This window comes from Sparus aurata, chromosome 18, assembly GCF_900880675.1.
Source record: "Sparus aurata chromosome 18, fSpaAur1.1, whole genome shotgun sequence".
Taxonomy (NCBI): domain Eukaryota; kingdom Metazoa; phylum Chordata; class Actinopteri; order Spariformes; family Sparidae; genus Sparus; species Sparus aurata.
Window position 1 is genome coordinate 19,403,021 of NC_044204.1, and position 15,331 is coordinate 19,418,351.

General features: G+C 45.9%; 1 protein-coding gene across 7 annotated transcripts in view; it reads left to right on the plus strand.

The window, feature by feature from the left end:
- ebf1a (EBF transcription factor 1a) overlaps nt 1–15,331 on the plus strand; it is a 54,238-nt gene that overhangs the window by 14,310 nt on the left and 24,597 nt on the right. For all 7 annotated transcript variants that reach the window (XM_030397239.1, XM_030397232.1, XM_030397234.1 and 4 more), the window contains exon 7: nt 14,692–14,773. In XM_030397239.1, coding sequence (XP_030253099.1) covers nt 14,692–14,773 — 82 coding nt within the window. The remainder of the gene's footprint in view (nt 1–14,691; nt 14,774–15,331) is intronic.

Below are 15,331 nucleotides of genomic sequence, written 5' to 3' on the forward strand. Positions count from 1 at the left end.
AGGAAAACAATTACATCCGCCCGCTTCCCCTTGTCCCGCAGTGTAGATTACAAATGAGCAAACCTGGCATTTATCACATCACTACAAACATTTATTAAAGCCGGTTCCCCTCTAAAGCTGCAGAGATAACAGTGGGTAATTGCAGAGACTGGCTCTATTAGTTAAGTATGCCTAATGTCACTGCCTCAGAGCATTAATGGACGCCGTAGTATTATGTTCCTGCGCTCATTACCACCCCACTCCCCTTCAAACAGATACACACATATTCACACACCCTCTCCCCCTCCACTGACCCTGCAGCAGGAGTCTGTGCCACTCTAATGAGAAATGGAAAACACTGCTCCGCGAGCTCCAAGACACACACACATGCAGGGACGCACACACACGCTCGGCGGGAGTCATTACAAGGGGACAGAGGGGTACAACAGTATAATCACACACGCCCAGGGAAACAATTGTGCCGTTATCAGAGTGATCACATTATAAAAGTTTAATAAACACCAAACGGCCTAATGGTGAATTAGCCTGCATCTGCCCTGTGTTGTACCAGGCTATAATTAGTGATTTAACAGAGACAAACAAATGTTTTTAGCCAGAGCTTTTCACAGTCAACAGATTTCCTCTTGGACGTAAATTATGTCCAGAATTAAAAGAAAAAACGCGTAGCTGCCGGGGTGATTGGTTTGGTGGTTGGTGGTTGTGAGGCTTAATTCTTCTGTGATCTTGACTCGGAGACACCAAAAAAGTGACACACAAAACCAGACAGTCACACAAACACAGAGCCACCGAGAGCAGAGTTTGGCTTTAGCCCCAGTCTGGTTTTCTAAGTGGCACTTGAGATGTGTATGGAGAGGGGCGGATGGGTGCTTGAGATTGTTGAGGAGGAGGAGAGAGTGAAGGAGGGAGGTGGGGTGGAAAGAAGAAAAGAAACAGGAAGAAATGCCGGTGAATGACGTGGAATAAGTTAGTCAAGAGGACAGGGGGAAAAGGACTCTCCAACGCAAAACGAGCAGTTGTGTGTCTGTTTTGATACTTGTGTGTGTGTGTGTGTGTGTGCATTTGCATGCGTGCGTATGTGGGAAGTGACGTTAAATCGATGACAATTTATAATTTACAATCACAAGGACCTATCACTTTTTATAGGGCCTCCATCCCCGCTCATCAATATTACATCAGGACCCAGACTCTCGGTGTGAGGGAGCAGGAGGGTGAGAAAACGGCTGAGGAGAGAGAATATGGCTTTGGTCCAGTGTTTGTGCGTGTGTGTAGGGGGTGGTGTGGGCGGAGGAGGGGGAGGAGGAGGTGGGCATCTGCTGAGGTTGTAGAAAACATCGCTTCCAGCATACACAAATGTGCAAACGCATAGCCTACCTCGCATGTGTGCATGTGTGTGTCTGCATCTGGCCAACTGTTTTTGTGTGTGTGTGTGTGTGTGTGTGTGTGTGTGTATGTGTGCTTGCCAGCTGAGTGACAGTTTGGTATTGATCTGTGGGAGGCCCCAGTGTCATTAGACCCAGTATGGACCAGCAGGCACACGTGGAGGTCAGGGCACGGAGTTTGTGCATGTGTGTGTCTGTGGGATTGAGTGTTTGCGTGTGTGTGTGTGTGTGTGTGTGTGTGAGGAGGAGTGGGGGACCAAGTGTTCAGTAGTGACAGGCTCAAGCCTCTGAAAGAAAATCAATCGTGTCATAAGAGGAAGGTTTCCTCCAGCTACTCCCCCACTCCCTCCCCTCCTCCTCCTCCTCTCATCCTTTCTCCTCATTTCTCCCCTTCTCTCCTTTTTTTCCTCCTCTCAGATGGGAGAGCCTCCATTTATACCTTTACACCTCCTCTCTTCTCTGTCTTTTATCCTGCTTTCGAGCAGCTCTGTTTTTCCTGCCAAACACACACACACACACAGAATGTAGCAGTCCTGGGTCAGGACAGGGGTTGCATGTGTGATGCATGGATCAATCCGAGGGGTTATCCTGAAAAGAAGGAGCCATTAGTGACAGAACTTATCCTGGATCAGCCCTCATTAACTAGAAGGGCACAGGGGCTGTTTGTCCAGATAAAAGAACTGACCCTAAACCAGGGCCAATTAACTTGGAGGGCAGAGACTGGTTAGATTGATGGCACACACTGTTTTGGTTTAGTGGAAGTTTGATTCGAAAAGAAACTGATTAGACTTTGTTGTATTGTGAATTTAAGCTGTCCCTCAGTTATTTATTATTAAGCATGAGCGCGCACACACACACACTCTCTCTCTCACACACACACACTCTCTCTCTCTCACACACACACACACACACACACACACTCTCTCTCTCACACACACACACACACACACACAGGGCAAGCCTCCACCTGTTCTCCTCTCTTCTATCTTGCCTGAGGGGACTAGTATGGTAGATAACAGTTTGAGTGGGCCTGCTGCAAAACACTAATCAGACCTAACACTGCCTAATTAGCACAGAGTCCGCTGATTGGCTTACAGCAATAATTAACACAGGTGAGAATAATTAGCTCCCCATAGACCTGTTTGTGCCTGCGTGTGTGTGTGTGTGTGTGTGTGTGTGTGTGTGTGTGTGTGTGTGTGTGTGTGTGTGTGTGTGTGTGTGTGTGTGTGTGTGTGTATGGAGGATGTTATTATGCAGTCTTGGTCCCCCGTGAGACTGAGGAGGCAGAGAGAAGAATCAAACTCATTACTGAAACCAGGCCAACCTGTGTTAGGTGCTCTGCTTTCCCACACCCAGAGAATTAGCCACTGAGAGATCCACCTCACTTCTCTCACTCTCTCTTTCCCTCTCTGTCTTCCTGTGTGTGTGTGTGTGTGTGTGTGTGTGCATGCTTGCTTCTTCTTGTGTGTGTGTCTCTCTCTCTCTCTCGCCTTCTCTCTATGTGTCCCCTTCCCTTCAGCCCCCCTGTGCCGATGACTGAAGGTGCGTTTGAGGAATCTCACCGCTAGGTGAACCTGCTAAGATAAGATGAAACACAGACACAGGGCATCTTTCTATCATATTCTGTCTCTCTGGTGGTCTGCTTCTCTCTTTTATCCCCTGCCCAGCCTTCTTTCAATCTCTGTTCAGAACAGTAAGAGCGACATAGCGGGGGGAAAATGTTGGCGAGCGCTGCCTTCCTCTCCATATAAAAAAGCTCCAGCATATATCCTCTCCCTCTCCATAAAATTGTATACCGTACACTCCATGAACTACTACTTACCGCCAGGCTGTATAGACGATATTGAATCATGCTCAGCCAACACCTCATGTTGCCTCTCAAACAGAGAGAGAGGGAGAAGGTGATAATGAGAAATACTGAGAAGGAGAGACAAAGAAAAGAGAAAAGGGGGACAGTGTTTTGCAAAGAGACTGGCCGTCGTTCATCAGTCTGTAAGCAGCATGGTGTCCTCCATCTCACTCTCCCTGGTTATTTTTTGCCAAAGTGCTGCTTCTTTGATCAAGTCGACATCACAGAGAAGAAGACGGGCACGCAGACATTGAGAGGGGGGGTTAATATTGGAACACAATTGACGGCTTGTCACTTTTAGCTTTCAGGCACCAACATCGCAGAGTAGTTAGTTAGGTGCCGGCGAGGGGAGATAGAGGGGGGTAACACACATCGCACACACATAGCACACACACACACCTCCAGGAGGCTTTTTGAGTGCTAAATAAATAACAAGCGACGATGTAAATTGGTGTTTTCCTGCAGTGTGTGGCTGCTTCTGGGATGTATTTTTCATGTCAAGACATTTTAGAGTGGTTTAGAGTGCAGGATAATGAATTAACCCCCCCACCTAAACTATGCACAAACACACAGTTTTGCTCTCTTACACACGCACACACAGGCACATGCGCGCGCGCACACACACACACACACACACACACAGGGGAAGGGAGGCAGATATTCACCTGACCACAGGTACATGGCAGCATTAGTGTGAGGCACATTCAGGCTGACTCCCACCCTCTCATCTCCCTCTCTACACTATTGTTCTCCGCTCACGGGGCCCGGGGAGGTGCCAGGGGTGACATCAGCCTATAACCAAACACTAGTAGAGACACAGTGGGAGAGGAAAGCTCATTGTTGGCTGACTGATCTCCAGTCTCGCGCTGACAAGCCTCCCATGTTCACAAGATTTGTTTTTTCTTTGTGTGTGTGTGTGTGTGTGTGTGTGTGTGTTGTGTTCACTCTCAGTAAACACTTGCCTCTCAAAACAGGCAGCTACTACCTCTGTCACACCACGGCTGTCAACTCAACGCACTGTACTCCGTATCACACTGAGCTGCACGGACACACCGCAGAGATGTATGCACGAGCTAAATGGATGTACTCAAAGGCAGCTTAAATGCATACGAGAGCTGTTAAAGCGGTGTTTACGGGAGGCATTTGCATAGTGTTCATGGCACTCTCCGGCTCCTGTCTCCTTCCCATACTCACACACACAAACACACACACGACACACACACACACACACACACACTCATGTAAGCTGCACTTTTCCCCCTCGAACACTCTCAACAGGCCTTCCCGACTAAAGAAACAAAATGAAAGAATGTTGATTGAGGCAAAACAAGGAAGGTTGTTTTTTTTTCTTCATATTTCCTGTTTCAATAATTAATATGCATGAGTTTTATGGCCGCTTAAGATGCGATCAATTATTCATTAACAGCATGTTAATTGCATCCACAGTCGTGAATATTTAACCGAACGCTAAATCAATGGGGTCGAATGAGCAGCAATATGGACATTTTATAAGCTTTGCCAAAATTAGGTTAGGCTTTAATGAAAACGGCAGCAGAGAGCAGATTGAAAAGGGACAAATGTGAACTTCGCCAAAAGGATGGAAGCTTGTGTCCGGAAGGCAGACTATATGAATAAATGCAAGGTTGTTGACTCGTAATAGTAGCGTCAGTGACTCTTCGCCTTTTCTCCTGCTTTGTCTCTTTATCCTCATCTCCTCCTTTTTTAAATGGAGAGGATGTAATCGCTTCATCTCTGCCCACTGTAGCCAGCCTTTCTCGCTCTCAAAGACTCCAGACTCCTTTGTCCTGGATCTTTGTGTACTTGTGTGTCTGTCTGTGCAGCTCTTGTTTGTGTGTGTGTGTGTGTGTGTGTGTGTCACAGCAGTGTCTGGACGTTGACATTTCTCTGCTTGGATAACCATCGCGCCCTCTGTCCCCCTGTCCCTCCAGCCATGACGCAGGGTAATGTCACCTGTCAGTCTCAAACTCCTACTTACAACCGCTGTCCCCCCCTAACTCCCCCACCCCATCCACATGGAACACCACCACCACCACCACCACCAGTCCGTCACCCTCTCACCCCAACCCTAACTTCCCCCTTCCCTGGACCTCACCTGGGAGACAAAGCCCTTACCAACTCCCTTTTGTCTTCCTCTCCAGAACCTCGTACGACTCCATATCCTGCTGCTCTTTCACTATCCAAATGGCAACCCACCTCTTCCTCTCTCTTTACATTTGACCCCCAGGAAGCCAGAATATGGAAGACAGCATATAAAGTGAATGGGAAAGTCAGGGGTGGGAAGTTGACTTTTTGTCTGGACTTCATTCTGCGTCCTGCGCCTGTTTTCAATTACTCTCCCAGCACAGGCAGGGTGGAGGTTTATGCGTTATATGGGAATGTAATTGACTATAACTGCCCTCTTAACATTAACCAGGTGTACTAGCTGAGTGTGTGAGATTAGGCCCCGGGTCTTGGCCGTTATGGAAGGGGTGTGGACCGTCTACGTGTGTGTGTTGTTGTTGATGTATTTATACCCTGCTCCTGTGAGGTGCTGCCCATTAGCACCGCATTTAAATCTGACATTTTCCCTGTGCGTTTCTGTGTTTGTGTTCAAATGTGTGCAAACTCCTGCTGCATGTCCTTTTGTGTAGGTTCCATCATGCATCTGCCTCCGTGTGCATTTACGAATGAAAGAGAAAGTTAAAAAAAAAAAAAAGGAGGCAGGATACAGATCCAGTCTGCTTCAAGGGGGGGCCTGACTTTACAAGGACAAAGTCAAAATGGGTCCATTCACAAGGCTGACACACTGTGATTTGTATGTATAGTGCTGTGCAGCCTGCGGGGCACTAGCCCAGGGGCTATCACTGACACCCAGACCAGTGCACGCGCTGGGGGAGGTGGTGGAGGCAGAATGGGCAGTGTGTGTGTAGTCGGAGAAGGGTTGTGTGCGGAAAGAGGGGCATCAACAAGCTGTCAATCAAGCCCCGGCCACAACCTGTCACTCCTCGATAGAGCTCGTCCGGGGGAGAATGGGAGTCCCTGGGACCCTTAGAGGAGAAAGGAGGAGGAGGAGGAGGAGGAGGAGGAGGAAGCAGGGTGGAGATGACTGTCTGTCTGTCTCGGTGACTCGGGCTTGATTTGATATTTGATACCGAGCGTGTGGCATTTGAATGCAAATCTATTTTGATTGTCCCACCGTCTGATAGGGTTAAGAGGAATCTATAGGGGATATGCATGTGAATCAAAGACACACACACACACACACACAATGAAACAGAGAATTATTCAGATGTATTATATTACTCACCAATTCACTTGCATTAGGCTTTTTGTTCTCTAAAAGCAATATAAAGATATTTAATCAGAATAAATATATAAGATTATGGGTCAGGGGTTACAAAAAACGAATGATTCTTGTCCCCTTGTGGTTGAAGTAGCTCTATCTATGTGGCCACACTTGGCAGTGTATATATTCTGAGCATTACTGTGTGTATGTGTGTGTTTAAAAAAGCATGTGTAGGATAATTATTTTCCCTGTGTGCGTGTGGAGGATTGTGTTTAAAAGCAAGCATGCCAAGTAGGTAGACAGACAGACCGACAGATAGATGGGCGGATAAAGCCGGTATTACTGCAGTATGGAAATGCGAGGCTCAGTTCCCTCCCAATTAGAGCAGTGACTTCTGAAATGCCATAATACCCATTAATTAGCAGGCTGCTATTTTCTCAGTGATATGGCTAATTAGTCTGCGAGGCTCTACACTATCTGGACCATTATTATTGGGTTGAAGCCATGCAAACACACTCACATACACACACTGGCAAACACCAGCATGCTCATATACATATGGTACAAGGGGATGAGATACACATGCAGCGCACATTGCAACAATTTCCCACAGTTGAGTGACCCTAATTTAAGTGACACCATTATACGCTTCAGTGGCAGCATGGCACAGCATGAGAGAGTTAATGGTGAAGAAGGGGATGTTGATGAACAGTTACAGACCTCTTCTTCAACTATACGCTCCTCATAACATGTTATTATATACTGATAAAACCCAGCAAACAGCAGTACTGCCCTGTCCTGCCTGTGTTAAAAACAACAGGGAAATGTTTAAGCCTCCATGTAATGATTTTGCCGTTAGTGTGTGCGTGCATGAGCGCGCGTGTGTGTGCGGTGCTCTCCCTGCCTCGACAGTCCATCAGTGTCTCCCACCGGACAGACAGGCCACTGACACAGCACCACGAGGCCGGGAAACCTTTTCAATCACTCCCTCACTTTTCCCTCTCTGTCAGGTGGCAGAAAGGCGTGATTGATCTGTTGTTTCTCCACAGCGGTAAAGGAGTGGAAAGAAGTTGTGTTAGGTTAAAAAAAAAAGAAAAAAAAAAAAAAGGTCTGGCATGTGTGACAACCACTTTCATAAGTTTATTAATCATCTTCATCAATAATGCAGCCCCAGCTCTGCTGTTGGTTGTCACGCAGCTTGTGCATGTGTGTTTGCATGCATGTGTGGGAGCGTGCGTTTTCACTCCTCGCAGCCCGATGAACTTCATAAGTGTCCCATCACCACTTTAATCAAATTACTTATGAACCAAAATTGACAGTTTTCATTAATTATAAAGGATTATTCTAATTGCGATTCAAATTTATTCATTTAGAACAGACGGCATTCAGTAATGTTTCAGGAAATTTGCATATTAAATGGAGAGGGTAGGCCATTAGCTATGCTAATGTATGCATGATTCCTTATTTTGTGATTGGTGGGCCATATGTAGCAGGCTGGGGGTGTGCAGGTGAGGAATCTAGAAGGAGCTGTAATATGTTTGATAAACACAGAGGGATTGCTAAGGCCAAAACACACATGTGCCCGGGTCCACATGCGCACACACACACACTCTGTAGGAAGCAATACGTCTCTGTTCAGTATCCATCTCCCTCTTGCATTACCCCGTCGCACACACTCTCTCTGTCTCCCAGTCTCTCCCACTCTCGGCTCCCAGATTCCTCCCTCAAGACCCATTGTAGGGAACAACTTTTCACCCGAGAACAAACGCGGCACACTAATTAAGTTTCTGATTTCTGATCCTGCTGCATTTAGAAACATAACCTTGAGCCTGTGTACAGTCACAGTCATAGATATGATTTAATACGGTGCTTAAATGGAACAAAAAGAAAGAACTTTTGCAAGCGGCACATTCATCCCCACAATGTATGGGGCTGGTCCCTGGCTGACACAATGCTCTTTATCAAGCTATATATAGTCGATGCATTATGCATTAAGTTTAACATGTGCTTAAATCAACACTATTCAATATGAATACATCAGTTTTCAACTAAGCAAGAGAGGGGAACAGTTAGGGTAAATGACTGCACAGGGAGGCAGGCATAAGCACACGGTCACACACACATGCGGTCACACACACCCTTCGGCTGTGCGGCAGCGTCTACCCAGGCTGATGACAGGGCCATTATTCACTGGTCAGTCCCACGAGGGCAGGGTTTGGGCTGGACAGGGTAGCAGAGCGTCCCAGCATGGCAGGACAGCGCTGAGGTGAGAGGGACCAGGACCCTTCATTACTCCGGCGGTCTGGGGCCTGGAGCTTTTCCCTCTCTCTCTCTCTCCCGCTCTCTTTGTCTCTGTCTCCATCAGATTAATGGGCCAGGCCCCGACAGAGGAAGTGTTTCAATCAGCACCGCCTGCCAAGCTTGTCCATCACCCAGACAGCCTCTTATTCATCATGGCTTTGATACTCGCACATTCACACACACACATGCACAGATGTTTATTTGGTTTTATTTTTCCCCCTGGTGTAAAGCCAGGCCACAGGTAGCGATGTTATCAGGCTACAAGTTGTCGGACCTGGCGCTACTTTCTCCTACGCTGTTCCGACGCAGGAGAGATCTTACTGCCTGTCTTTCAATGCTCCCTGCACGATTTCTCAGTTGAATTTTGAATGATCCTTTTCGGATGAAATGGATGAAACGCAATTGGTTAAGTGTCTCTGGGACTTCTGTCCCCAAGCTGGGACTGGAGCTCCGGCTTTGGGGGAAGCGAGGAGCGATCTCTCCCAAGTGGGGCCTCTCCCCGAGCGGCAAAGGCACAGCACCGATCTTCCCCTGAACCACTGCCTCCCTTCTCCAGGGTCCATTTGTTCTGAGAAATATTTAACAACGGGGCAAATTCAGCTGACATGACATGCACACACACACACAAGCAGATACAGACGAGGAGCAGGATGCGACGATGCACAGAGCGAGCTGGAAATGAATTTTTCAGCGCAGTGAGATGTTCTATTTAAATAAATCATGACACTTAAGATAGACATGAGGGCAATATAGAGGTGCTCGCTGCTACTTTGAGGAGTAGCACTCCAAAGGAATGGAGCGAAGTGTGTGCGCGCGTGATGCTCTCTCTTTGTGTGTCTGCCCCCGTGTTTCAATATGTGTTCCTGCATGTTTCCTTTTATGTTTTGTCGTTTTTAGTCGAGGTATCTATCTATCTGATATTAGTATGGCATGTAGAGCTGGATGTACCTCTCCCAGTAAACTGGGCCACCGCAGCCTGTTACAGCCTGGTGTCCGAGGCCCAGGGCCAGGCCCAGAGACAGACCTGGTTCTGGATTATTAATGTCCCCCCCTGTGGAGCCAGGCCCCCTCCTCCTCCCAGTGCCCCCCTACACCCCTGGGGTCAGCCTGCATGGCTCCTAGTGCAAGGCCTCCCTCATAAATCTCCCTAAATTAGTGTGTGTATGTGTGCATGTGTGTGTGTGTGGGTGTGTGTGTGCCTTAAACATATACTGCAGACTGGGAGACAGGTCACCATGAAAACAAGCCAGTCAGGCTCATGGTTGAAGTGTCAGTGATGCATGGCGGAGAGAAGGAGGTGCAGAAAAAAGAAAGACCACGAGAAAGGAACACAAGAGGGGGAAAAGAAAATACACAAAGCATGAGTTGAAGAAGATATTTGGTTCTCTGAGAGCGCCAGGCTTAATTTCTACTCCGGTTGCCTCTTTGTCACTTCTTTCTTTCAGCTGTAACATTATATTTGCTTACAAATATTTACACTTAATTTGAACCTGCCTCTGACTTCATTAGGATCGATTTCCTGAACAAATCTTAATGCTTAATTGCTGAAGTGCAGGATCCTCCATTCCTCTACCTGCCTAGATTAGTTCAACATGTCCCACGGTGGTAACAGGCATGGGGAAGTGCTGTTGTGTCACTTAGTTAACCCCCAAGACAAATGGCTCCCCTCCGGAGCACAGTGAATTACACACCTCATGAAGCATATTAGGAGCCAGACACAGTGCTTTTCTTCTGGAGATGATCTGTATGGCAGGAATGGATGGAGGGAGAGGGAGAGGAGCGGGCTGAGTTATGGCATCACCCACAGCCATTTTTACAGCGCAATCGGCATCAGAACAAAACAGAGAGAGCAGAGAGGAGGGGCGAAGAATAAAGAAATGAGGCACAGAGATGTACAGCACAACGTGTAACAAAAGGCTGATAAGATGAATAAACTCGAACTACTGAGGAAGATAAAAGCACACCGTTCTGAAGTTATCCATGTTAAATTTGACAAGGAAAACAACTCTTTACCTCATTTGTTGCTAATGTAGGAAAATTATTAGAAAATATAACACAATTGTCCCTCGGAGGCTTCCTTGCTGTTAGCTAATCGCTTAGACAATCTTTATCACCACAGTAATAATATTTAGATGCTACAGGGATTACTTAAAAGTTGTGTTATAATTGCTTTCCTTGTTTTCTTTTTTATGGGCAGAGGGTGATTTTGTGTTTAATTGCTCCAAAGTGACAAATAATGCGCGTTATGATATGATGAAAGTGTGAGATCATTAAATTACCACGGCGACTGGCTGCATGTGTTTATTCGTTCGCTTTTTCGCTGTTACAAATTTATGCCATGAGGCTTCAAGAGGCCAAGCAGTTATTTACACAAATTCACTTCCACAGCCATTCCTGGATTTGGGGGTAATTACGTGAGAGCAAAATGGTTTTATTTCATTTAATCCGGCCGCCGCAGCAATTTGCGCTGGTAATATTTGTAGCTGTGGAGTCTGCACAGTAAAACAGCTTGAAACCAGCGAGAGTCTCAAATACAAACAAGGTAGAGGGGGCAATAATCAAGGCAAGAATTTATGCAGGAGACGGTATTATCTACACAGCAACTGAAAATCCATGTTTTAAGATGAGATACAGTTTAAGTTTACACATTATCTGTCAGAATTTAAAACAATATATGCAGAGCTAGAGCAAAGATTTTGAATATACTGACGAGTCCAAAGTCCAAACCCCCCACCGCCCCACACATACACCTTTTGTTCATATGTGATTTTCAACTATTTTTCAGATTTTCAATGTGTATTTAATTGGTAAAAGTTATCAAAAGGCATAGATACTGATATCAAAGATTTTATGTTTAAACGACAGCAGAATCAGCCTTAAAAATTGCTCATTGGAAAACATGGAAAGATTATGGAGTAGCTCATATAAAAGGAAAAAAATGAAATTCAAGAATAAATATTCACATTTTTGTTTATAGAAGAAAAATAAGTTTCTTGACACTCTAACTGCCCAGCACACGCCAACCGGGGTCAGTTATGTTGCCATTAAGATTGCAAAAACATTATTTAGCAAATTAGTAGAGAAGTGAAACATACTCATAATTTATAGATAAACCAGTGTATATGCTTAAAGTAATGGATAAACGCTTAACATAGTGAGATACAAGTAATGGATCAATGGTTGGGTTTGCTAAAAAAATGACAAATAGTTGGGTTGTAGCTATATGTGATGTACGAAAAACGTACTGTAACTGTTACACATCCACTTTTGTTGTGTTGAAAAACGCCCACAATTAGATGAACACATTTGAAACACAGCAGGTGTTACAGAGTGCTGGAGCTCATCAGAGAGGGGTGTGGGGATACATCTGACAACAAAGGCTGAGAACCACTGATATGAAGCCAAACAGAGCAACAATTGTGAAGCGATAAATTATCCTTTTTATTGATTAAAAAGCAAGGAAAACATGATAATAGGGAGCTTAACAGATCAAATGAGAGAATTATGGGCTATCACCAGTTATCTGTCCATATTTACTGGTCAGCTGTCAATCAGATTATCCATAAATCCTTATGGTAATCTCCTTGCGACTGCATATCAACACGCGCTGGTCTTTATCCCCACCCCCCCACCCCTCCATCACCGCCACACAGCCACTGTCTGTTGATCCATGTAAATGTGTGCAGCGGTGATTCTGGTCCCCCGGCTCCCGGGGAGATGAGATAGAGCACTGAGGAATCAACATGCTACAGTTTTGTAATGTTTCCGTGCGGCTGACTCCAGACACCTTTAGTCATGTAAATAATGAATCAGATGATCCACGGTTGCAGGAGATGGAGGGGACACGCTGACATATGGCAAAGCGAATGAGGCATGCTGACTCTCTGACTTACTGTCTTCATCTCTTTTTCGCACTCAGCACAGTCTTACCTTTTTCCTCCACCACCGCCTCCACCTCCTCCGTCCCATCCAAACTCTAATATTTAGCCTTCTGATTTGGCCACCTCTGACTCTGGTGACCCCGTCTTTCCCGTATCCACTTATCCACCATCCGTCCATCATGAATACCTCAGAGGAGGAGGAGAAGGCCACATTGGGGAATGAATGGAGTTGATGAATTAAACAGGAGGTGCAGCGAGGAAGGTGGAGTGAATGTTGGACAAGTGGATGTGGTCCACAGCTGTCTGCGAGGCTGCTCTCTGACCTCGAGGAGATAAGAAAGTTGGGAGACCCTCAGCCTTTGGGGTCCAACAGCCACTGTAAAAAAAAAAAAATCCATCTCTCTGCTTCATGAATTATTGAGATATTGGCCTACAGCCTCTAAAATATACAGGAGGGTGGTCTGTCTCTGCTTTCGGATTTCACATACTCTCCACCGCGTCCTTCTGTCTAACTTTCTATCATTTTCTCCCCTCCCTCCCTCTCCCTCTCTTTCCTTTTCCTTTCCCCCTTCTCATTCGGATTTAGCCTTTTGCAGCAGCATGACCGTAAATCAGAACACAAACAAAGCAGAAGAAAAAAAAAAGAGGCGCAGCAGAGAGGGACAGTTTGTTTTTCACATCATGCAAGGCTTTTTCTTCCTCACTTGAAGAAGAGCGGCGACCACTAACCAGCTGTCATGCATTTAAAAGTTGTCAGGGATAAATCCACGAGCTCTTGTGTTACATCAGATGCTCGTAATGCACACAGCAGTTGGCCGGCCCTTGAAATGAGACAGAACTCTGGTCTGTCCAATTTATCTTCTTTGCTCTCTTGTGTTTTTTTTTTTTTCTACTAGATGAAGCAATTGTCCAAGGCATGCTGCTGCTGCTTACAGTGTTTCTCTTGACATGTCTCTCTCTATGTGTGTGTGTGTGTGATGCCTCTGCTCGTGCATGATTATATCTAAGGCGGTTGGCTCCAAACGCGCTGCCCAGTGCAGAATCCTAGCCATAACAAATGAACAGAGGGTAGAAAATAAGACATATGAAAGAAAAGCTGAGCAAAGGAGTGATTCTCTCTCTGGCTGGTGGAGATCTGTATTGTAAGCAGTTTCAGCTGTCAGCATTTCTTTGAGCTACCTCAAAGGGAGGAGGAGGAGGAGGAGGAGGGCGGGATGTTGTAGTTTTATTTTCCCCCTTTTGAGGGTTCCTGTTTATTTGTACACAGCGCTGTTTATTTTCGCGGTTCATTTGATATCTTTTTTTTTCTTTTCAGCGAGGCAGACAATGCAGAAGGGCGAGTGGAGGAGTTGTACAGTGCTGTAGTTTCAGTTGAAAAAAAATAAGTTGTCCGGCTTCAAGCCTCGGGGTGGGGCGAGGGAATAAATTGTCAGCCGTCCCCTTTTCTGCTTTTCAGGCCTCCGGTGCCTCCCCACACTTCCCCCTTTACTCCTCCGACCCTCCCTCCTCCCTCCCTCCCTCATTAAGTATTGATGTGGGTAGCCATACTTGCCATCTCAGCCTATTAATAATGCATGGCAGGTGCTGTTGATGTGGTCTCTCACACTGAGATTGAGAGAGGCAGGAATGGCAACACTGTGCTGCATAGTAGCTACAGCACAACCTCCGTCACTCTGCAGCTAGGGGTGGGGTGGAGTGGAGGGGGGGGAACCATGTCTGCCCCGGTGAGTTTATGGCAAGCTGTGACAGCAGCTCGGAGATGGATATACAAGGAAGCATCTTACTCAATATCCCCGAGCTGTTTTTACATAGAAAACTGCCTTTGTCATAAACCTCTGATGGATGAGCGAGGGATAGTGTATGAGGCTTGTCTGCCTCTGCTGTTTTATATGTTTTATTTGTATTTTGTGTTTTGTCGAAGTAGCTCATGCTGTACTTTGCTCGATCACAATCTCATTTGTCTCCCTTTCCACCTCTCTTTCTCTGCCTGTGCAGGTTCTTCCTCAAGTTCTTCCTGAAGTGTAACCAGAACTGCCTGAAGAATGCAGGGAACCCTCGAGACATGAGACGTTTTCAGGTGAGATGCAGCTGTCTGCAACTGTATAGTTGCAGTGTGGGCAAGGCCCACATGTACTCAAACCATGTTTAAGAATTAATTTTTTTTAAAGCACCAGACACGGCAACAGCATCCTACAGTTGAAGAAAAACCAAGGTTTTTACAGGCTCTCTCACAGAAATGTTCTCTGTGCTGTCCCAGAGAAAAGAGCAGAGAGGAAAGAGAGCACAGTGCACACTACCATTACAAAAACACATATGAAATCACGATAAATAATTAAATGAATATGTTTTGGTCGATTTTTACTGCAAAAAATATCCAAGCATGAGTCCAGACATACCTGCAATTGTAGAGAAACAAATCATTCATAAGGCATTTCTTGCATAAATGCTCTCTGTGCTTCCATAACACCATAAGCAAAGTACCAACATGCCCCATATTACTCAACATGGTCTCGCAGTTTATTCTACAGTTGAAAGCTACACAACAGCCCTGCATTAAGCTTGCCTCCGTAAACGTCTAATTGGTAGATGTGTGCATATAAATGCATGACACTTTCATTCCAAAATGCACAGTTGT